Raw genomic sequence first — 23573 nt, 5'->3', positions numbered from 1 at the left:
GGATTCATAAATGGGTAGATGACATGACGTGGCTTTTTCACCGTCACAGAAGATAAAACACAATTAATTTCACATTTTCAAATACTGTAAAAGGTTAAACATTGTCTTGCTTTACATGAATTTGTTGTTTTAATACCTGAGTTATTTATCGCTTTTTCAGAACTTTGAGCCAAACCTTACAATTGTCCTATGGTGTGATGGTAGACAGCATAATTATATAAATATTAATAGAGGAAATAATGTTTCAAATTTTTAATGAACGCTCCTGGCATAATTGTGCAAGTGTCTATTTTACTAAGTGGCAATCACTTTTCCCATACATACATTTCTAAAATGGTAGGAACTCCGTAAAGTTCGTCACAGAAAAAAATGTCCTTTGGTGTTATGCAATAACCTGATGTTAAGTTGGCCAAAATCGTGGACAAATACATTTAGTTGAAAGACCCCATTCAAGGTCATGTGACTGAAGACCCCAATGAAGCCCTGGAGCAGTGAACATGGTGAGAATTTCTCTCAGAGTTGCTCAAATATTCAACTATGTTTTCAGACAACTGAAGTTGTTAAGTTTTTTTGTCCTTTGGTGTGACACCCCTAAATTCCATTTTTGTATTAAAATTTGTATTTTTAACAGCAGGACTATGTAATATTATGCAAATGCATGATGTCAGTTGCTAATGACAGCTCAGTTAGTATTAGCATGGTCATTAACTGCCACAAAAGCTTAAATGTCCTTTGGTGTGACAGGAAATGTCCTTTGGTGTGACACTTATGACTTAAATTCAAATATTTATTGCTGTTTTAGAGACGACATACAATGTTCTGAAGTGTTACTAAAGCAACTATAATATAAAGTACATAAATCTAAAACAGAAAGAACCTCCCAGCAGGACCTGTGGCCCAACCTGCCCTGGAACTTCCAGTGTTGCCACCAACGAATAGAATGTCATTGTAGATAATTGTGTCAAGTATGATTAAAAACTGCTCTAACAGCTGAAAAAACAGCCTGACCAGCTTAGGGTGGTTTGCTGGTTGACCAGCTTGTTAACCAGCTTGTTTGACCACCCTATGATGGTTAACCAGCTATAGACCAGCAAAAGTCATGCAAAAACATACCTGCAGCTTACGATGGTAATTCTGCTGGTTTTGCTTGTCGTACCATCTCACGCTGGTCATTTTAGTTGGTGTTGCTGGTCTACATTACTGGTTTTTACTGGTCATGCCAGCTTATGTTGGTCATACTAGCAAACCAGTATGGCCATCTTACACCTACAATGTCAAGCTTGGCAGGCTGGTCACCAGCATGACCATCTCACACCAGCTGTATCCCACACGACAGGCTGGTCACACCAGCATGACCAGCTTCCTTAGATGGTCACGCCAGCATGTCCACCTGGTGGCCTAACCAGTTACACCAGCAAAGACCAACAATAGCTGGAGGAAAACCAGCAAAAACAGCTAAAACCAGCTACCAACATCAACATGGTTTCTTGCTATTTTTCAGTAGGGATGTTTTAGAGTGTACTTCATGAATGTAACGCAATGTTTTAAAATAGAATTTCCCTATTGAGGATTATGGTCCCTCTTTTGGCGATCAAAAACGGATGGTCAGAAGCACAACGTTTATAGACATTAAAGGCATGGCAGTCCACATTCACTAATTTAATGGTGTGATTTTGTCAGGTGCTGGACACAAAAGGGTTGTTCTTATGTCTCTTCATCAGTCATGGGTGTGTTTTGGGCGTAACATCCTTTAAAACAATGAGAATAATATCTATCATTTCCTTCAACAGCAAACAATGCAACTTCACACAGCAGCACATTTGAAGGAATCTGCATGCACACAAGACTATATGGAACAGGGATTCCACTGAACCTTGCTTTACTTGTGACTAGCAGAGTTTAGCCTACATGCATCTGCACTCACCTATTATTTGAACTCAGAGACACTCAGAAGTGAAACTTCACCGTGGTTTCATAGTCGACAAATTAGTTCAACACAGTTAAGTACTATTACTATTGACTGACAATGGGTTATCATAAAAAAAAATAGCCTGGAAAAAGCAACACTTATCCAACAAATGTCCTCCTTTATCACTGTTACAATAAACACTACATATATTCTGACTCACTTCATGCAATAGCTATCTTTGTCCTTCAGTGTGACATTTTGTCCTATAGTGTGACAAACATAAAACAACAGAAAAACATCCTTAATTTCAAAACGTACTTTAAAAAAAGCCAGGTTTGGCATGAGGGGAGCTCCAATAATGGCTCCTCTTAGATAGGTACAATTTCAAACAGTTTTGTAAGGTTGGCGGAAAAAAATGTATCGACATTCATAGGAAAAAGTCAATCAAGTTCATCTATTCATGGTAAAAATTATTGTAATTAGAACTTTTATGTGAAATAAATATAATTTTAAGAAAAGAATGATTTAATAATGTGAACAATTCTGTTTCATGTACTTTTTAATGTTATTCAATATCATTTCTTAGTACTTTTTAAATGTCACACCATAAGACACATTCACAGTGCAGATGAGTGTAAACGTGGAAAAGATAGGTGAGGTCATTGACGAAATGAGTGACCACTATTATTTTCAGAAACTACAGTTTCCATACTACATAAATATTTGTATTTTTTCTTTAAAAATCATGTTTTCAAAAAAAAAACACTTTTTCTTGGCCAGATGTCAACTACCCAAATACCCTGTATATGGATTACTAGATTGTTGGACTTTTATTTTGACAAGTTTTTGTCGTTTTGTCTTCCACATTCATGAAAGTGTTGGTATGAATGTTGAGTCATGTTTCATTAATCAGTCATGAATGCTTCATGTGCAGTTCATGACAGCTGTTATGAATGTGTTATGAATGAACCCGTCAAGTAAAGTGTTACCAACAAAGTTAAAGCAAGAGAGTCGCTTTGGTGCCTTTGATGAGGTCAATGAAGTCAATCAAGTTCAGCCCTACTGCCACACCTTCCTCCCAGCAAATCTGTATAAATTCCAGAACTCTGGTTTGCACCTTTCTCAGACAACTGTGGAGCATCAGACCACAGGACCACTATGGGGACAGCAAAGGAGACACCCTTTAGGGTACTAGTGTGGATGGCTGTATGCATCGGACTTACTACCTCAGACACAGGTACAATGGCTTTGCCCATGTTCATTTTGTAGCAAGTTTAGCGGTATGCAGGGAAGGTTTTATGTTTTGAAATGGGTGTTGCTGTCCACGTGAAAATAAAGACGTATTTTACTTCAAGTACACTCTTTCTTTTGGATTTGTTTTAATATTACAGGTTCTGCACAGGTTAATGTAATTCCTTCAATGACCAAAATACAACTGCCTGCAGGTGAGGTCATATCCTTACATCACATGATACTGTACTAAAAGCTTGATCACGCCAGATTCATAGAACAGCGTCTAAAATAATCATGTGTTCTTATGTATTCCCAGCACACAGCGAACAGGTCTGTAGTACATGGGGTAACTACCATTTCAAGACGTTTGATGGACACATCTTCCAGCTCCCGTCCAGCTGCAACTACGTCCTGGCCTCTCAGTGCAAGAGCAGCTATGAGGATTTCAACATCCAGATGAGGAGGGAGGTGGAGAACGGCCTCCCAACCATCAGCAAGGTCACCATGGTGCTGGAGGGTACCGTGGTGGAGCTGATGAAGGGCTCTGTCTCCGTAAATGGAAAACCGTAAGTGATGTTCAATATTTCTGTTGTTTTATGGTTAAGGTTATGGTTATGCCTATTTGGCATATTTGTCAATTCAAGCAATAACCTAATGAAAATAAATGATGAATATCACATTTTATTGAAACGCCCTAAATGTCTAGCTTTTCCAGCAACAGTCTGCTCAGGACATGAATAGCCACTGTTGCTCGTTTGTTCATCATCGCCTAAAGCCCACCCAGAGGATTTGATTGGTGTGCACAGCTTTTTTTTAACGGGTGTAGAATCCAGACTGAATCTCCTGACCTCACATGTTGCGGCCGTGATCAGTTCAGGCTTGCTTCCAGGATACTGTCAGATATGACCCAAACCTAGATCATCTATCAAAGGATGGAATGATTCTGAATAATAAGATAGCATGATTCAAATGAAACAGGGCTGATGCGCATCTCCTTGGGGACATTTGTTTGTGTTTTTAGTGTGATACTGCCATTCAGTGAATCAGGGGTTCTCATTGAGAAGAGCTCATCCTACATCAACATCAAGGCAAAGCTGGGGCTCTTGGCCAAGTGGAATGAGGATGATGCCTTCACGGTACGAAACTCCACACCTCCACACCTCATTTACATTCGTAATGTCTTATACACAGTATTTTTAAAAGACAGGTTATAACTCAATAGTTCAAGTGAGCATAAAGATTTGGGATTTCATCTTAATTCCTTTTACCACGCTGTATGGATGATTTTTCAAGTATTGCAAAAGTATTCTATCTAGTAGTATACAAATTTAATTTTCAAGAGCTTGAGATCTGTGTCATTAAGTCAATCAATACAGTCTTCTGGTCAACTATGAACTATTAGCTATAACGTAGAGACTATTTATGGTCATAGGTGGAACTGGACAAGAAATTTGCAAACCAAACGTGTGGACTGTGTGGAGACTTCGATGGTGTCCAGACAAATGAGTTTGTCACAAATGGTAAATCATGTTTGTCATTAAACATCCTGACTTGTGATAAGCAAGTACTTTGCGTGGAGCAATCGTTGATTATACACAATACATGTTCTTACATTTTCAGAGGGTGTGCACATTTCTGATCTTGACTATGGAAGCCTCTGGAAGCTGGATGGTCCAACTGAAACCTGTCCAGAGCCAGTTACACCTGAACCAACGTGCAAAGATATGGTAGGACTGGATCAGAGAATTGCTACCAGATTCAAATTTATTTCGGATGAATACAAATGTATTGTTAATGATTCCTTGTTAACAATTCATTAAAAAGTATACCCGGTGATATTTAAGAAAGTCTCCATTACCCTTGTGGCTTATGTATGTTTTCTTAAAATAGAATGTATGAAATAAATACATTTCATAAAGTTTGGATCAGAGAATTGGCCTATAGATTTTGAGGCAATTCAGTGCCAAAAAGAGTTACATGTTGTTAATGATTCTCTTGATACACTCGAAAACAAATCCAAAGCTCCGATCATTGCATGTATACATGTTATTTTATGAATTGTAAAAATATAATTTAGTAAATAAGTGGTAATTGTGTTTGTTTGTCTTTATTAGACATCTGTATGTGAGCATCTACTCTCCAGCCCTGCCTTTGAAAGCTGTAAAGCTGTAGTGAACGTCGACTCATTCATCAAGGTCTGTGCGAGGGACCTCTGCCTGTGTGCTAACAGCTCTGACTCCTTCTGCCTGTGCGGCACCATATCTGAGTACTCACGTCAGTGCATCCATGCCGGAGGGAAACCCGGTGAATGGAGGACAGAGCAGTTCTGCTGTGAGTTTCGTTTGTTATCTCTGTCAGTATACACAGGGATGAGGTGAGCAGCAGTAACTAATATGCCCATATGTCCTCCAGCAAAATCATGCCCCTCCAACATGGTGCACCAGGAGTGTGGAAGCCCGTGTGTGGATACTTGCTCAAACCCTGACCGAGGACAGTTGTGTGAGGAGCACTGCATGGATGGATGCTTCTGCCCACCAGGTATGAATCTCTGACAAATCGGTCTGCTGTTTCATTTATTTTTAGTGTCTCTGATATATAAAGTTACTCAGTAGCCTTTACCTTTATTTAGGCACTGTGTTTGATGATGTCACTGGCATGGGTTGTGTCAGTTCAACAAAGTGTTCCTGCAGCAACAACGGAAACATATACCAACCTGGAGAATCATATTCCAGCAACTGTAAACACTGGTAAGTACTCTGGAATGTTGCATGTAGCTTTATGCATATTTCAATGGTGCCTGAAGAGTATTTTTGAAGGTAACTAGGTTTTATATGTTTGAAAAATTGCTCATGGTTAGAAACCCCACAATAAATGTAAGAACTGCACAATGATGCTACCAAATGTAACGTGCATCTAAACCAACTATGCCGTCCGTTGTTTTTTAGTGAGCTTGATCAAGCAAGCAACCCACTTTTTGCACTGACCACACTCTTCCTAGAGCGTTTTTTCCCCTTTTTTTTTTTTTTAAAGACAATCCATGTCAAACATCTAGATCCACTGTAGACCATGTACATGACCTGGTTTGGCTTTAATCCTAGCAACCATAGCAACTGTGTTATTTACTGTAGCATAGCAACCACTTCCCTAGCAACAACCTAGCAACCATCTTAATTTCCCTAGCAACACTTTAGCAACCATCTTAACTAGCTAAGCAACAACCTAGCAACCACCACTATAATGTGACCCTAGCTACCATCATTGTAGCCAACATACCCTAGCAACCACCTTAGCAACCTCCATAGCAACCGTGTTGTTTTGCATAGTAAACACCATATGTACCCTAGTAACACACTACCAACTATTCTAATTATCCTAACAACTATGCTAATTACCCTAGCAACAACCTAGCAACTACCTCTATAATGTGACCCTAGCAACCACCATGATAGTAATGATGCATTCCTTTTTACGAACTGCACCTGATCAACCTAGTTTTGCACCAAAACATTATGATAATAATTTGTTCAAATTAACTAAATGCACTCAATTGTGTTTTTAACCAGTACCTGTGGAGGTGGCCAGTGGAGCTGCATAGAGAAGGACTGCCCAGCAACATGCTCTGTGGAGGGAGGCTCCCACTTCTTCACCTATGATGGGAAAGCCTACACTTTCCATGGGGACTGTACCTATGTCCTCACCAAGGTCAGTTTCCACGCACAACTCCAACAGGTGCTGAGATCAACTCAAGTACTGACATTCTTTCTATTTTATTTTATGATCTAGTCCTGATAATCCATATTACATACAGTATTAGCTGTTAGCTATTAGCTGGTTTGAATTGCATTGAGCTCAATGAGAATAAAACCAGCTAAATAGCTAACAGCTAATGGCCGGGTTTCCCAAAATCGTTAAGAAGCTCTTAAGTCCTAAGAACTTCTTAGGAGCGTTCTTAGAACATTCTTACAACGCTCCTAAGAAGTTCTTAGCACTTAAGAGCTTCTTAACAGTTTTGGGAAACCCGGCCAAGATCTGTAATTAAGCCATGCCAATCTCTTGGTATGATGAAGGGTTGTGATGATGTGAGGTTTTTTTACTCCAAAGGCCAAGGGGACTTCATTAGGGTGCATAGTGTCCTGGAATGGATCCATAAAATAACTGGCCTTTAAAAATAAAAATCTGCCTGCCCTATGGGAATTTAACATAGGCGTTCCAATACTTATGACCCCCTGTATTTTAGGGACAACTTTTATTTATTTACAATACATTATTCTTTCACAAAGAAAATTGATGTCCTTAAAGGTTGAATATTTCCTCTCTTTTTTTTTTCACTTAAGACATTAAGATCAATTTCCAAAAATGTATATTGTCAACTTTGGCATGTGTTCCAATACTTTTGAAGGGCACTCTATACCATCTATTAACGTTTTCTTTTTTTTTGTCTTTCTTGTTTGGATGGCACAACTTTACAATCAAATCTTTTGTCATCTATTGTCCCCCTGTTGGTGGAACGCGTTACCAGTTCCTACCAGAGCAGGGCCACCCCTCATACCTGTACAATGAAATTTAAAGTGCCTTCCCATCAGTGCATCATTCATGAGTCTATGTGTAAAAAATACATGTTTTAAAAAATAAATAAATGAAAGACACATGTAAAATAGCATTAGTAGCATATCTAAACACACAGTCAGACACACCCAATCATTCCAAAAGAACAGAACATACATCTACATACATACATGCATGCTTTCAGTCATTGCACGGATCCATTCACAACAGATTCCATATTCCACTGTTTTCCATATTTAAAACTTCTCTATTTTGTTCATTTGTTTTTGCAGCAATGTAATGGGACCGACTTCACAGTGATTGGGGATCTTGTCAGGTGTGGTTTGACCGACACAGAGACCTGTCTGAAGGCCGTGACGCTGGCCGTTTCTGGAGATACTGTGAGTACTTGCTTATGTTGAGACATTTTTCCTCTCATGATCAATTGTCAATTTGTTTCATTGTGTGGAAAATCAGTATCTAATTTTAGATCACATCACATTCAGTGGTTACATACATGTTTTTAAATGATTTTGTCCTAATTTTCTAGGTGATTAATATCCAGCCCAGTGGAAAAGTTTTTGTTAACAGGATGTACTCACAGTTGCCCCTGTCTACAGGTTTGTTGCTGGCCCATAATGCTGGAACATAACTGCTTGAAATGGTCACAACTGGTTTATTTGGTAATGCAGTCATAACATGGTGTTCTTTGATTATTTTCACAGCTGGAGTGACAATTTTTGAAGCATCCACATTTTTCATAATTGTTCAGACCTCATTTGGCATTCAGTTGGAAATTCAGCTGTCACCAATCATGCAGGTGTACATCACAGCAAGTTCTGAACTCAAGCAAAAGACATGTGGTACGTACCAGTGTGATTTAACAAAACAATGTCCAACAAAGACTTTCAGATGGGCCTAATTCAGTTACTCTAAATGCACCCACAGGTATGTGTGGAAACTTTAACAGCATTCAGGCAGATGATTTCTTGGCGATGAATGGAATTATTGAGGGAACAGCATCAGGCTTTGCCAACACCTGGAAAACAAGAGCCAGCTGTCCTGACGTGAAGAGCAGTTTGGAGAACCCCTGCAGCTTGAGCATCGACAATGGTAGAGACAGCATGACAAGCATGTTGATGTGTTTGCAAAATGCATGTTAAGGATGGCCAGGATAATAAGCTGATGAATATGGTGTTCTTATCATTACAGAGAAGTATGCCCAGCAGTGGTGCTCCCTGCTCACGGACCCTGATGGTGTGTTTTCCCCGTGCCACAGTGAGATCAACCCAGACATCTACAAAGAGGTTTGTCCTTAAAGTGTAACTTCACCCCATAACTCCACCCACTTCACATTTCTGAAAAAGGCTTTCAAAATGGGCAGGACGTTCTGAAATTTGGAAGGTAGGGCAGCACTGTTGCAGCTAATCAACCATGGGGATTTTGTGTCAATCTGGGAATGAGTGCTGCAGACATGGCTTATCACAGGTAGGCTAATCAGGGCAGCAGGTGTTGGGGCGTTTCATTCCTAATTTGTAATGACCCGGTGACGTAGACCTGCCAGAGAAGTGCAGGACTACGTCAGCATTCCAATAGCATTTTGGACCAAAATGCCATGGCATGTTTCAACCTGTAGAGGGTGCGGAGAGCTATATCTTCAATACAAAATCATACGAAATGTTACTTTTCTCGGGAAACACGATTTTTGTCAATATTAACCCTGGTAACAGTGTAGGTCACCACTTAAATTTGAATCAATCAACAGCTCAAAAAAACATATTTTAGGGTGCAGTTACACTTTAAGTACACTATGCCTATTCCGACAATCTAAAACATTTGATTTGAAACATGTGGTTTGAGTACATTTAGGGTGTCTCCAGTCCTGTTCTGTAAACAGTAGTCGACTAGTTGTGGGCAAATGTATGGAAGTGTTTTACTGAAAAATAAACTTATACATGACATGTTATTTGTGTACAGCTATAGGCCTACTTAAGTACAATAAGGACATGTCTGCTATGGATCTAAGTATCCAAGGATGCTGACAACAGTTAGCACTAACAATAATGTTAGCACTAGCACTGTACTGGTACAGAGCGACTAGTCAACTAGCCGACAACTATTAACTTGTCAACTAGCAAATATCAGCACTCGTGAAACTTTTAATACACACTTTACAACATTAACTGCAACAGTTGTGACCACAATGACTAGAGGCATGGCCATGTATTGTATTTTTTTGGTGATGTTCTGCTGTAGAACTGCATGTACGACACCTGCAACTGTGAGAAGAGTGAGGACTGCATGTGCGCTGCCCTCTCCTCCTATGCACATGCATGTGCAGCTAAAGGCATCCAGCTGAACGGGTGGAGAGACACGACCTGCAGTGAGTGACAACATATCATCTGACACAAAACAGTCATTTATCTGTGTAGATATCACTCTCATGACACTCATGACGCTCACCTTTGCCCATAGATACTGTATTTAATATTGAATGTAATCTCTGAACTAAATTCACTTACTGTATGTATTTTTCGTTATTATTTGTTATGTCTTGTTGTCTTGTTGTTGTCTTGTCTATGTGTGTAGAGAGCTTTATGTTGTACTCTGTGCATGAAAAATGCACTATATAAAGAAAGTACATATTTACTGACCTAGTCATTGTATTATAAGTCATTGTATTATATGCAGACATTGATGCTATTTTTTATGTATTTTTTTTGTCTCCAGAGAAATATGCCAACAACTGCCCGAGCAACATGGTGTATGTCTACAGCATACAAAACAGTGACCGCTCATGCCGTTGCTACAGTGATCCTGACTTCACCTGCTCAGTTACTTTTGCTCCTGTGGATGGATGCATCTGTGATGAGGGAACATATCTGGATGAAGGGGGGAAATGTGTTGCACCAGCCAGCTGCTCCTGCTACTACAAGGGCCAGGTGATTCCTCCAGGGGAGGTTATCAGCAAGGACGGGGCCACATGGTAAGAAGCTGTTCACTTCTTTTTGTGAAAACGTCATGAACACTGTGCTAGCTTTGCATCCTGATCCTTTATCTCCTGCAGAGTCAGAATATATGTTGATATCCCAGTGCTCTGCATCAATTAACAGGAGAATCCGCACGTCATTAAACTGCTGGTTCTCAGAGCAGGGACAGTGACATATTTTTGATATGGTGCTAACAGAACGTTTTGACAGAGCAAGCTTTTACCTCAGAGTCAAGAAAAGATAAGACTGTTTTTAGTGGCAGGCCAGCACAATACCGTTGACTTGCTCTTGCCTAGTACCTGCAACTAGAACTACTGTAGAAGGACTGGATAAAACGCGTCGAAAACGGTCTCCACTGATAAAAATCACATTAGCTACCTTTGAAATGAAGTCCTATTCCGAACTACCACTTTAAGTTGGTTTGCCGTCCCTTTCCTTTATTTGTATGAAGTTTTGTGAGTGCCCAATACCATAGGCCATAGGTGATCTCATCTGACTGACATAAGGCATTGAAAGATTGCACCAGAACGTAAAAGTAAAAATATTTGCAACATTTGCAATAAGCAGTTTAGCCTCATTTTATAAAGATAGATCAATACATACGTACTTACAGTACAAATAAAGACATCTTTGAGGTGCATTCTTAATGGGCCACTTTCTGCCAAATAAAATGTCCTATGGCCTTAAAACACATGTTTGATTTAGGGCTGAGGAATTATATTTGTCGTTCTTGGATGTTGCAGTGGAAAGGAAAGTTTCTGCATGTTTGATACCAAATAGCCCTACAGCCATGACCCTCCTTTATAGTGTAATATTTATACAGATTTCTGGATGAATTCTTTTTCAGAAAAGTGCCTTTAGTTTGAAAGATGGATATTTATTTTCTATACTCAATTGTTGTAATTTAAATGTCAATTCTCATGATAGTGTTTATTCTTACTCTCATTCTTAATATTTCAGCACATGCAAAGCTGGCAAACTCAGTTGCATGGGAGAACCTACAGATCTTACTAGTAAGTCCATTGTTACCGCCATTGCAAACGGTATACAGTCAGAATGGCATGGGTTTTTTTTTTTGCCAATGCCTACAACAATACCAGTGAATTAGATTGATTCTGACCTAAACTGACTTTAACTGAACACTGAAATAAGTGAGAAAGATCATGTGAACGTGGGATAACATTCTAATATCTCAACAGCATGCCCAGCACCCATGGTGTATTTCAACTGCTCCAATGCTGGTGCGGGAGCCAAAGGTGCTGAGTGTCAGAGGAGTTGCAAAACCCTGCACATGCCCTGTGTGAGTATTGCGGATTCCCTTGCTACTAGTAGGTTTAACCTAAGAGTGGTGATCTAATACTTTACACCTTCGAGTATATCTCACTCATCCCCAGTTGCTGCTTATCATAACTCTAGTTGTTAGAGTATGTGGCATTTCCCTTCACTTAGAGGAAGTAATGTACTTTGGCTTACTAATGCACTTTTGTTTTGTTGAAACAGATCAGCGCTGAGTGTGTCTCAGGTTGCATGTGTCCCTCTGGCCTGGTCTCTGATGGAGAAGGTGGCTGTGTAAAGGAGGACCAGTGTTCCTGTTACCACAATGGAGCTCAGTACAAACCTGGGGACAGCATCAAGGTCGACTGCAATAATTGGTATGATTGGTCATCCACCTTTTAACAGTACAACTGTTTGGAGTTTTTTTTCTATTTTTTTCTCTGAATATCTTTTCTTGTTTGGAAACAGCACTTGCAATGACACAAACTGGGACTGCACATCGAAGTTGTGCCATGGCACCTGTGCCATCTATGGAGATGGACATTACATCACTTTTGATGGGAATAGATTCAACTTTGATGGGAGCTGTGAATACATCCTAACTGAGGTGTGTTGTTGTGTCTGTTGTTTTGAGTGCAAGCACTGAACAGACGATGGGGTATGAGGAGCAGTTCACTAAATTTGACAAAATGTGTACAAAGGGTTTTCAATCACAGACCACACCTTTACCGCAACTCAGAGAAGAGTCAGCGAAGAATCCCCTGTGCCACTAAGCCACTAAGCCTTATCATATTGCATCGGTATAGTTTGATATTTTTTTTTGTTTCTGTTTGCAGAATTATTGTGGACAAGGAAGTACTAATGGAACCTTCAGAGTCATCACTGAGAACATTCCATGTGGAACCACAGGAGCAACATGTTCCAAAGCCATCAAATTGTTTTTGGGGGTGAGGACACATTTAAATGACTAATGGTGAATGGCTGCTATATGAAGTCCAGAAATCTGATAAAATGCTGTCCTTTTTTGTAGAGCAATGAGTTGATACTGACAGATGGAAGTTACCAAGTCGTTGAGAGAAATTCAGGAGCAGAGGTGCCCTACCAGATCCGCACCATGGGGATCTACCTTGTGATTGAAGCTAACAATGGTCTGATTCTCATGTGGGACAGAAGAACAAGTCTGTTCCTCAAGCTGAGTCCAGAGTTTAAGGTGAGAATCACTAATGTCTGTGTAATATTTGGACATTGTCAATAAATGGAATGAATAAATTATGTTTTCTCGTTTCTCACTGATCACTTTCCTCTTAAAGGGTCAAGTTTGTGGTCTTTGTGGAAACTATGATGGCAACGCTAACAATGACTTTGGCACAAGAAACCAAGGACAGGTCATTAATCCTCTGGAGTTTGGAAATAGCTGGAAAGATTCTCCAAGCTGCCCTGATGCAAAACAGACCCCAAGTCCTTGCGCATCCAACCCTTACAGAAAATCTTGGGCTCAGAAAAAGTGTAGCATTATCATAAGTGAAGCATTTACAGCTTGCCATTTTCAGGTAAGCTGAATGTAACTACTGCTGCTTCATAAATGTTCTTCTTGTTCTCTCTGTTACATTCTTGTGTGCTTAACTGCCATATCTTTCCTGACCAGGTGGATCCTTCTCCATTCTACGATGCTTGCGTGAGTGACTCATGTGCCTGTGATAGTGGTGGAGACTGTGAGTGTTTCTGCACTGCAGTGGCAGCTTATGCAGCCGCCTGTAATGAAGCTGGAGCCTGTGTAGCCTGGAGAACCCCAAACATCTGCCGTAAGTCATGGCAACATATCTGTCGTGTGCTCTCACATATATATACAGTATGTAGATGTTTTTAACTGGCAAGCTCAGAGTGATGGCAATTTTGAGGTCCATAAATCTTTTGACATAATTGTTGTACTTTTGCCTCAGAAACTACCAGAATGGATCTGTTTGATGCTTAGATTTAGCTCAGCTTTAAATCAACGAGTTGAACTAAAATATTACATGAACTGTTTAGGAATCATTTTTTAAAGAGGACATAGAATGGATGAATCGAGTATTGTACTGTGTTCTCTGATGTTAAAGTAGTATATATTCAACTTAATTAAACTCAATTGCAATTTTACAAACCCAATTAAAACCTTTTTAGGCTGGGTATTGAAATAGTCCTTTTGCTTAAATGGCGCCCTCTTTGGTAACCCCAATTGAACCTCAATGGCTTTGCGATATTTGACAAGTAGGCTTTGTTCTAATTTGCCCATTTTTTCCAAGTTCCAAGATATTCATATGAAGCAGGGCACAACCATGCTTCATGTTCATGATACCTGTAGCTCTTTGGTTATGCACAATATCTCTTAATTCATGAAAACCATTACAAAAATGATTTCCATTGTATGTCACCTTTAAACATTGTCTCCCCTTTTTTGAAGCTCAAAATTGTTTGGACAAACACACAATACTGTAATAACAAACTTTCTATGGAAAGTTTAAATTGCTGTAAGCCTGACCTGTGATGATGATAAAGTCTCACTCATAGGAGTTTTTGTAGTCCTGTCTAAATACTTCCCCAAATGGCTTGTCGTCTCATTGCAGCTCTGTTCTGTGATTACTACAACCCACCTGGTGAGTGTGAGTGGCACTACAAACCCTGTGGAGCTCCATGCATGAAGACCTGCAGGAATCCCACGGGACAGTGCTCTCAGCAGATACCAGCGCTAGAGGGTAGGGAAAACAACACACCACACACATTTAATTAAGCCATTAGCCCAGACAGGCCATAGTTTCCACTGATTTTAGAACAGCTAAGGGGCCCTGTTAAGCATAACGTGCTAGCGGAGTGCCTAAAACCCCTATTAGCTGTTTGAAAATCAGTGGAACCTACGGTCTTGCGTGTCTTATTGCATTTCTGAAATAGTTACTATAAATACACTGTATATGGTAAGATTTCATAAAATGAAGGCACAGCACAGAGAAATGTAACGATTTATTCACAGATAATCATTAGTCTGCCAAGAAATGTATTTCCACTATCTAAATGGTTTCCAAGCAAACGTCAAGACGCAGCTACTCTAACTTCGGTATGATATTGCGGTAGTGCAGTAGTATAGAACGAAATGCGGTAAAGTTGTACATTTGCGTTTAATTTTTACAACAGCATTTTACAACAGTAACATCATAATCAAGGACTGGAACTATCCATTTTCCATTTCATCCATTTTAGATACAAAGCACACTATATACCTGAACGTGCACTTTCATAAAAGTTTTAGACTCATTTTAGTAAGTAAGTAAGTAATATTTATTTATAAAGCACGTTTACAACAGTTCACACTGACCAAAGTGCTGTACATAGTGTAATAACAATAGGTAAAGAAATAAAGAAATAACATGAAAATAATATAGGCCTACAATAAACAATGAAATACAATAAAATAAGATAATAATAATAATAATAATAATAATAATAATAATGATAAGTAAAAATAATAAGTACAAATAAATAAATAACAAAACTAAATAAAAGTACACTTAAAACACAAAACCATCAAATTAAGGGGGATGGAAAGCAAGGGTGTAAAGGTGGGTTTTGAGCCTTGATTTAAAAGTAGAGATGGAGGGGGCATCACGTATGTGTGGTGGCAATTGGTTCCACAAACGTGGAGCCGCAACAGCAAAGGCCCTGTCACCTTTTTGTTTTAGTCTGGAGTGGTGGATATGTAGAAGACCCTGATTGCAAGATCTCAGGGATCTAGTGGCTGAGTGGGGTATTAGGAGATCTGAAATGTAAGATGGGGCCTGGCCGTTGAGGGCTTTGAACACCATTAGTACTATTTTAAAGTGGATCCTTTGATGCACTGGCAGCCAATGAAGGGATGCAAGAACAGGTGTGATGTGATCCCACTTTTTTGACCCAGTTAAGAGTCTTGCTGCTGCATTCTGGACCATTTGTAGGCGTTGTATGAGGGACTGGGGGAGACCAAGGTAAAGGGAGTTACAATAATCCAGCCGTGATGTTATAAAGGCATGAATAATTGTTTCCAGATTATGATATGACAGGGAGTGTTTAATTTTGGCTATAATTCTAAGCTGGTAGAAGCTGTTTTTAACCACGGCAGAGATTTGCTTATGAAAGCAGAGCTCAGAATCAAAAATGACACCTAGATTTCTTGCAGATGTTTTAACAAAAGATGTCAGACTACCCAGGTCAGTTACTGTGGGGGTTTTTGTTTTGGAGGGGTTAAAAATGATTACTTCTGTTTTGTCATTGTTTAACTGAAGGAAATTTTCTCCCATCCAAACATTAATCTCCTTGAGACACTCTAAGAGAGTCTGAAGGGAGTCACTGGATCTCAATGGGAGATATAGTTGGGAGTCGTCAGCATAAAAGTGGAATGAAAGGTTGTATTTTCTAATTATATTTCCTAATGGGAGCATGTATAAACAGAATAGGACTGGACCCAGAATGGACCCCTGGGGGACACCACAGGAAAGAGGGGCTGAGGATGAAGAGTGCTGCCCTATAGATACTGAAAAGGATCTATGGGTGAGGTAGGAGGAGAACCACTGCAGAGCAGAGTCCCTAATACCAACCCACTGATGGAGACGGCCTAAAAGAGTGGGGTGGTCTACGGTGTCAAATGCAGCACTGAGGTCTAGTAGGACTAGGATAGCATTATCACCTGTGTCAAGTGTGAGGAGCAAGTCATTTGAAACTTTCAGCAAAGCTGTTTCAGTGCTGTGGCGTGCTTTAAAGCCAGACTGAAATGGCTCCATGATATCTGCAGAATTAAGAAAAGGCAGTAATTGAGAGAGGACTACTTTTTCTAGTATTTTGGAGATGAATGGTAATTTAGAAATGGGGCGATAGTTTTTTGGGTAATTGACATCAAGGTTATGTTTTTTAAGCAGCGGTTGGACAACTGCATGCTTGAAGCATGAGGGAACAGTGCCAGAGACAAGGCATGTGTTTATAATGACCAAAATGCTAGGACCAATGGTTTCAAAGGCATCTTTGATCATTTGAGCAGGGATAGCATCATTGGGGGATGTAGAGGGTTTCATGTGCATGACAATATCATTCAGCTCATTTAGGGTCATTGGTGAAAAATGGTCAAAGAACACAGCACCAGGTAAAGGACACAGTGGAGTGGGGGAAACAGAGGGGGTAAAAGACAGTTTGATAAGTTCTATTTTATCAATAAAAAATTTCAAAAAAGTTTCACATAAGACTGTGGAAGTTTCGACCTCAGGGGAGACTTGGGGGTTAATGATTGAGTTAATGGTACTAAAAAGGATTTGGGGTCTGTGGGAGTATTTGTCAATAATGTCAGAGAAATATTTGGCCCTGGCTTGCTTAGCCGCTCTCTGGAAGGTTGCTAATGAATTCCTGAAGATGTCAAGAGAAACTGTAAGCCTATCTTTCTTCCACTTCCGCTCAGCTCTCCGACAGACCTGCCTGAGAGTGCGCGTTGTGTCATCAAGCCAGGGTTGAGGCTTAGGTTTGGGATGTTTGAGTTTAAGGGGAGCAATAGAATCTAGAATGTTACAGCAAGATGTGTTAAATAGAGACACTATGTCATCAATGTTGTCATGGAGCTCAACAGCAGTAGAGATGGAGCTAGCAACATCATTACTCAGAAAGCAATCAGAGAAATGGCAGGCAGTGAGAGAATTTACATGACGTGAAAAGCGACCAGGGGGTTTAGCTACAGGCAGAGGGTTAGGTAGGTTAACATTAAACAGAATGGGTTTATGGTCAGAGATGGAGGCCTCCTCAGTATGCACATTATCAACAGAAAACCCATGAGACAGAATCAAATCGAGAGTGTGACCAAGTATATGTGTGGGCTGATTAATGTGTTGCACCAGATCAAACGAATCCATAAGATGACAGAAATCCTTAACCAAGGGTTTATCTGGACAGCAGAGGTGGATATTAAAGTCACCTAAAATCAACAAACGGTCATAAGATGTAATAAAATCAGATAAAAAGTCCGAGAACTCTTTCATGAAGTCTTTGTTTGGTTTAGGAGGCCTGTAAACCAGGGCACACACTAAGGGTGAAGCAGATTCCACTTTTACGCATTGAATTTCAAAAGTTGAAAAAGACCCAACAGATATACTCCTTAGTTTGAAATTGTTCTTAAAAATCATAGCAATACCGCCACCCCGTCCAGTAGCCCTGGGCGTGCTGATAAATGAACAGTTCGTTGGACAGAGTTCGCCGAACACTGATGACTCACCCGATCCCGCACCTATCCAGGTCTCGGTTAAAAACAGAATATCCAGATGTCGTTGGATAAAGAAGTCTTTCAGAATGAACGTTTTGGAAAACACAGACCTTGCGTTGAGCAGTGCAAACTTAGCCGGTGACAGTTCGAGAGATTGTGGAGGTCGCACATATTCTAATATATAATATATAGTATAGCTTCCCAGTTGTCAACTTAATTGAAACAGGTAAAATATCAATTAAGCATTTTCCATCAAAAAATAACCAGATTCCTTTTGGTTCACACTCCAATTTTTGAACCTTTTTAGAGCAATTTGATCTAAGATGAATCAATTTGAAACCTGACAAAATTATGTGCGGAACTGCCATCCAAAATAGTTGGTTTCTCCTGTGAACTGAAGCAGGTGTGTCATTCAACAGATTAGCTATTTGGATGTATCTTTGTGCATTGGGAAAATACTTTTTTTGAGAAGAATAATTCCTGTGGGTCAAAACAATTATAATCACTGTTGATAAAAGCACATGTTATCTTTAACTAAGGTCATTGTATTTCAACATTGTATGACAAGGTTTATTTTGCCCCTTCACCCTCAGGTTGCTACCCTCAATGTCCTGCTGATGAGCCCTTTTTTGATGAAGACACCATGACGTGTGTGCAGAGGGAGAAATGTGGTTGTTTTGATAGTGATGGCAGACACTACAGCAATGGAGAGAAAGTCCCTACCACAACAAACTGTCAAACATGGTATATCAGACAAAGTACATTAAACAACAAATGCACATGAGACTAAAGCATGAATTGGACATTAAACTTATCTTTTACTTTTCCAGCCAATGCAATTCCACAACCATCACCTGCGAATATGATGCCAAAGGTGAGAATTGCTTTATGGAGTCATATCGAGTCTTTGTTTTAAAACTGCATTATAGAGCCATGTTTTGATCAAATGAAATTCTATTGCACCTGCAGCTTGCACCTGTCTATACCATACTGAGGTTTACCAAATTGGTGAACATATATATAACACGGCTGATGGAATAGGTGGCTGCTTCATAGCTGTTTGTGGAGAGAATGGGACTATCATTCGGTCAATTCCTCCTTGTGACACAACCCCAACAACAACAGTGTGTACCACCACTACTACAGGTAAGAGCACAGTTACTATGTTTTCTAAGTACAGCAGTTTGAGAGTTTACCTGCACAATATTCACACACCTGCACACACACACTCACACACAGTTATTTATCCCACTGCCTGGTTGGATTCCCCATTGTCCTGCGTTCTATAAGGGTGTGCATTAACCGTAGGTTATTTGCACACCTATGAAATAGTTCCAATTTGTTGGCTGTATCACACTTGAATATTAATTCGCCAAACTCGTTGTGAAGTTTAAATGAACTGTCACGTTGCATCCAAGCTGTAAAATACAAACGTTCAGATCATAGTAACATTTAGCATGACGGAGGTGGCTTTTAGCTAGTTGGGTGGCAGTAGGCTTAGTAAAATACCGATCTTTCAAAGTTAACGTTAATCAAAAATCCTGAGATATGCCAGCTTGACAAGGGAAGAGATAGAACTAATGACTGGCTTTTGGCCGTAGCAACCATCCATTTAAAACTAGTAACCGCAGTTTGAGAAATTAGTTGAAATGTGTCTGGGAAAAGTAGTTCTACAAACAAGACAGTTCTAGCGATTAAAACATTTAAATTATCACCGGAAACTAACACAATGCAATTGGCAACAGTGGAATAAGCGGGATAATGGACTTCACGCCATTCGGTTCACCGTTCAGTTATACAAAGTTAATGCACTCAGCTTTCGGCTTTGTGCCTGAGGCGAACCACAGCCGTGGCGATATAGGCCAACAACACCACTCCCACTTGTGCGATAATGCTTAAGTAATACCAGAATTACTATATTTGTTTTTTTTAATCAATTATGCTTCTTTTATGTCAACAGAGACACCCCCTCCAATCCCATGTAAAGTATGTACTTGGTCAAAATGGATAAATATTGATTATCCACAATTTGGCCCTGGAGGAGGTGACACAGAGTCCATCAGCAATATCATAAAGAATGGTTATAAAATATGTGAAAGACCAGTTAATATCAGTTGTCAAGCAGTCCGTTATCCAAAAGTCCCTCTGTCAGAACTGGATCAGAAAGTGACCTGCAACACTGAAGTAGGATTAGTTTGTAAAAATATAGATCAAAGCCCAGTACCGATGTGCTTGGATTATGAAATAATGGTTGAGTGTTGTAGCATGGAGCCATGTTCAACAACAGTAATTTCAACACCTTCCACAACACACCCAACAACAACAACCACCACTACAACAACGACCACAACTACAACACCTACAAGTACATCAACTCCTTTTTCCAGCCCAACGCCTACCTGTGAGTGGTCTGACTGGATTGACCTGGGACCACCTACACCTGGCACTAATGGAGGAGACTCTGTATCAATTTCACAACTCGTTAATTCTGGACGTATTGGTTGCACACAGCCAACAGAAGTTGAGTGCAGGGCCAAGATGTTTGCAAATTTGACACTTTCCGAGTTGGGCCAAGATGTGATTTGTAATCCATCAGTAGGACTTGTTTGCCTGAACAAAAACCAGGGAAATAACCGAGAGTGTTTCAATTATGAAATCAAAGTACGCTGCGGTGGACCATGCACAACCACTACCACTATAACACCTCCAAGTACATCAACTCCCTCTACACCTGCACCTCCAACATCAACAACAACCTCCACAACCACTACAACAACGACCACAACTACAACACCTACAACACCCCATACCTGTGAGTGGTCTGACTGGATTGACGTGGGACCACCTACACCTGGCACTAATGGAGGAGACTCTGTATCAATTTCACAACTTGTTAATTCTGGACGTATTGGTTGCACACAGCCAACAGAAGTTGAGTGCAGGGCCAAGATGTTTGCAAATTTGACACTTTCCGAGTTGGGCCAAGATGTGATTTGTAATCCATCAGTAGGACTTGTTTGCCTGAACAAAAACCAGGGAAATAACCGAGAGTGTTTCAATTATGAAATCAAAGTACGCTGCGGTGGACCATGCACAACCACTACCACTATAACACCTCCAAGTACATCAACTCCCTCTACACCTGCACCTCCAACATCAACAACAACCTCCACAACCACTACAACAACGACCACAACTACAACACCTACAACACCCCATACCTGTGAGTGGTCTGACTGGATTGACCTGGGACCACCTACACCTGGCACTAATGGAGGAGACTCTGTATCAATTTCACAACTCGTTAATTCTGGACGTATTGGTTGCACACAGCCAACAGAAGTTGAGTGCAGGGCCAAGATGTTTGCAAATTTGACACTTTCCGAGTTGGGCCAAGATGTGATTTGTAATCCATCAGTAGGACTTGTTTGCCTGAACAAAAACCAGGCAAATAACCGAGAGTGTTTCAATTATGAAATCAAAGTACGCTGCGGTGGACCATGCCCAACCACTACCACACCTACAAGTACATCAACTCCCTCTACACCTACAACTCCAACATCAACAACAACCTCCCCAACAACTACATCTACTGAGCCGCCCTCCACAACCTCCACAACAACTCCAACGACACCGACAACTTCAATAACTACATCAAGTACTAGTACTGTACCAACTACAACAGACTGTATCTGTGAGTGGTCTGACTGGATTGACCTGGCACCATCTACACCTGGCACTAATGGAGGAGACTCTGTATCAATTTCACAACTTATTAATTCTGGAGGTATTGGTTGCACACAGCCAACAGAAGTTGAGTGCAGGGCCAAGATGTTTCCAAATTTGACACTTTCCGAGTTGGGCCAAGATGTTATTTGCAATCCATCGGTAGGACTTGTTTGCCTGAACAGAAACCAGGCAAATAACCGAGAGTGTTTCAATTATGAAATCAAAGTACGCTGCTGTGGACCATGCACAACCACTACCGCTACAACACCTACAAGTACATCAACTCCCTCTACACCTACACCTCCAACATCAACAACTACACCTAATGAGCCGCCCTCCACAACCCCCACAACAACTACGACGACACCGCCAACTTCAATAACTACATCAAGTACAAGTAATGTACCCAGCACAACATCCTGTGCCTGTGAGTGGTCTGACTGGCTTGACCTGGGACCCCCTACACCTGGCCCTGATGGAGGAGACACTGTATCAATTTCACAACTATTCAATTCTCGACATATTGACTGTGAACACGCTACAAACATTCAGTGTAGGGCAAAGGAGTTTCCCAGTTTGCTGCTGTCACAAGTAGGCCAGGATGTGTCATGTTTGCCTTCTATTGGACTTGTGTGCTTGAACAAAAACCAAGGGCTTCAACAGATTTGCTTTGATTATGAAATTCGAGTGCAGTGTTGTGGACCATGTACAACAACGACCACAACTACAACACCAACACCACCAACAACAAAAATACCCCCAACAACTATAAAACCTCCATGTATTGGATGTGAACTCCAAAATGGAACAATTTACCATCCAGGTGAGTGATTGCATTATTTATATGTCAAGCACATATTGTATCTGATAATTTCCGCTCATCATCATTTCATTTTTTTAACCAAAGTTTTTTTTTTTTTACACAGATTCTGTTATTTATAGTCATACTGATCTTGGAGGATGCACTTACTTTGCCCTTTGCCTTGAAAACTGCACAATAACGAAAGGTGTGTCATGTAGCCCTACCAGTGCTCCACCCACAACTCTTTCCACTTCAACAACAACTCCTTTAACTTCAACAACTCCTTCAACTTCAACAACAACTTCATTAATTCCAACAACTCGTCCTCCTTGTTATCCTTTAAAGGTATTGGCAATTAAATCAGTCTGCCTGTTTTCATGTAAGGAGTGTTAATAGACTGACTGTTTTTTCAATTATTTTTGTGCAGAATGGAGAAACTCGGCTGTCCCCCAACAATTCGTGTTCTCTAGAAACATGTCTCAATAATGAAATCATCACGCATCCTATTAAATGTCCAACTCAACCACCGCTTACATGTGTGAATGGCCTCCCTTCAAAGTCAGTTCCTGATGGATCAGGTTGCTGTTTCAAACAAGAATGCCAATGTGAGTGTTTCTAAAGTCAAAATAAAAATGGTTATTGCTAATAATCATGAACACCCATAGAGAAGAAATACTCTTTTCTGATTGGCTAGTAGAATGGCTATTAATTATGTACAATGTGACACCTATGAAGCAGATCTGGTCAAATCAAAATATATACAGTATAATGATTACCTTATCAATGCTTCGCAACAGTGAAATCAACTGTGAACAACCTAACTGCCGACAGTCACTGAATTGAACAAGT

At 40.2% G+C, this 23573-nt stretch overlaps 1 protein-coding gene across 1 annotated transcript; it reads left to right on the top strand.

The window, feature by feature from the left end:
- The first annotated feature begins 3436 nt into the window (after positions 1-3436).
- LOC134096199 (mucin-5B-like) lies at positions 3437-21789 on the top strand. The gene is made up of 32 exons (XM_062549947.1): positions 3437-3708; positions 4164-4278; positions 4575-4662; positions 4763-4869; positions 5257-5473; positions 5555-5680; positions 5772-5889; positions 6706-6844; positions 7981-8088; positions 8238-8307; positions 8413-8550; positions 8636-8800; positions 8900-8994; positions 9944-10070; positions 10418-10673; positions 11638-11690; positions 11877-11977; positions 12178-12329; positions 12421-12559; positions 12789-12899; positions 12983-13162; positions 13263-13502; positions 13598-13754; positions 14556-14684; positions 18787-18937; positions 19024-19067; positions 19163-19339; positions 20154-20179; positions 20458-20594; positions 20856-21005; positions 21267-21416; positions 21678-21789. The coding sequence occupies exons 1-32, from the start codon at positions 3437-3439 to the stop codon at positions 21787-21789; spliced, it is 4350 nt and encodes a 1449-aa protein (XP_062405931.1).
- Positions 21790-23573: the final 1784 nt, after the last annotated feature.

The sequence above is a fragment of the Sardina pilchardus genome, chromosome 11 (assembly GCF_963854185.1).
Source record: "Sardina pilchardus chromosome 11, fSarPil1.1, whole genome shotgun sequence".
In the NCBI taxonomy this organism is placed as follows: domain Eukaryota; kingdom Metazoa; phylum Chordata; class Actinopteri; order Clupeiformes; family Clupeidae; genus Sardina; species Sardina pilchardus.
Note: the sequence above shows the minus strand (reverse complement) of the source record. Positions and strands in the feature narration are given on the sequence as shown.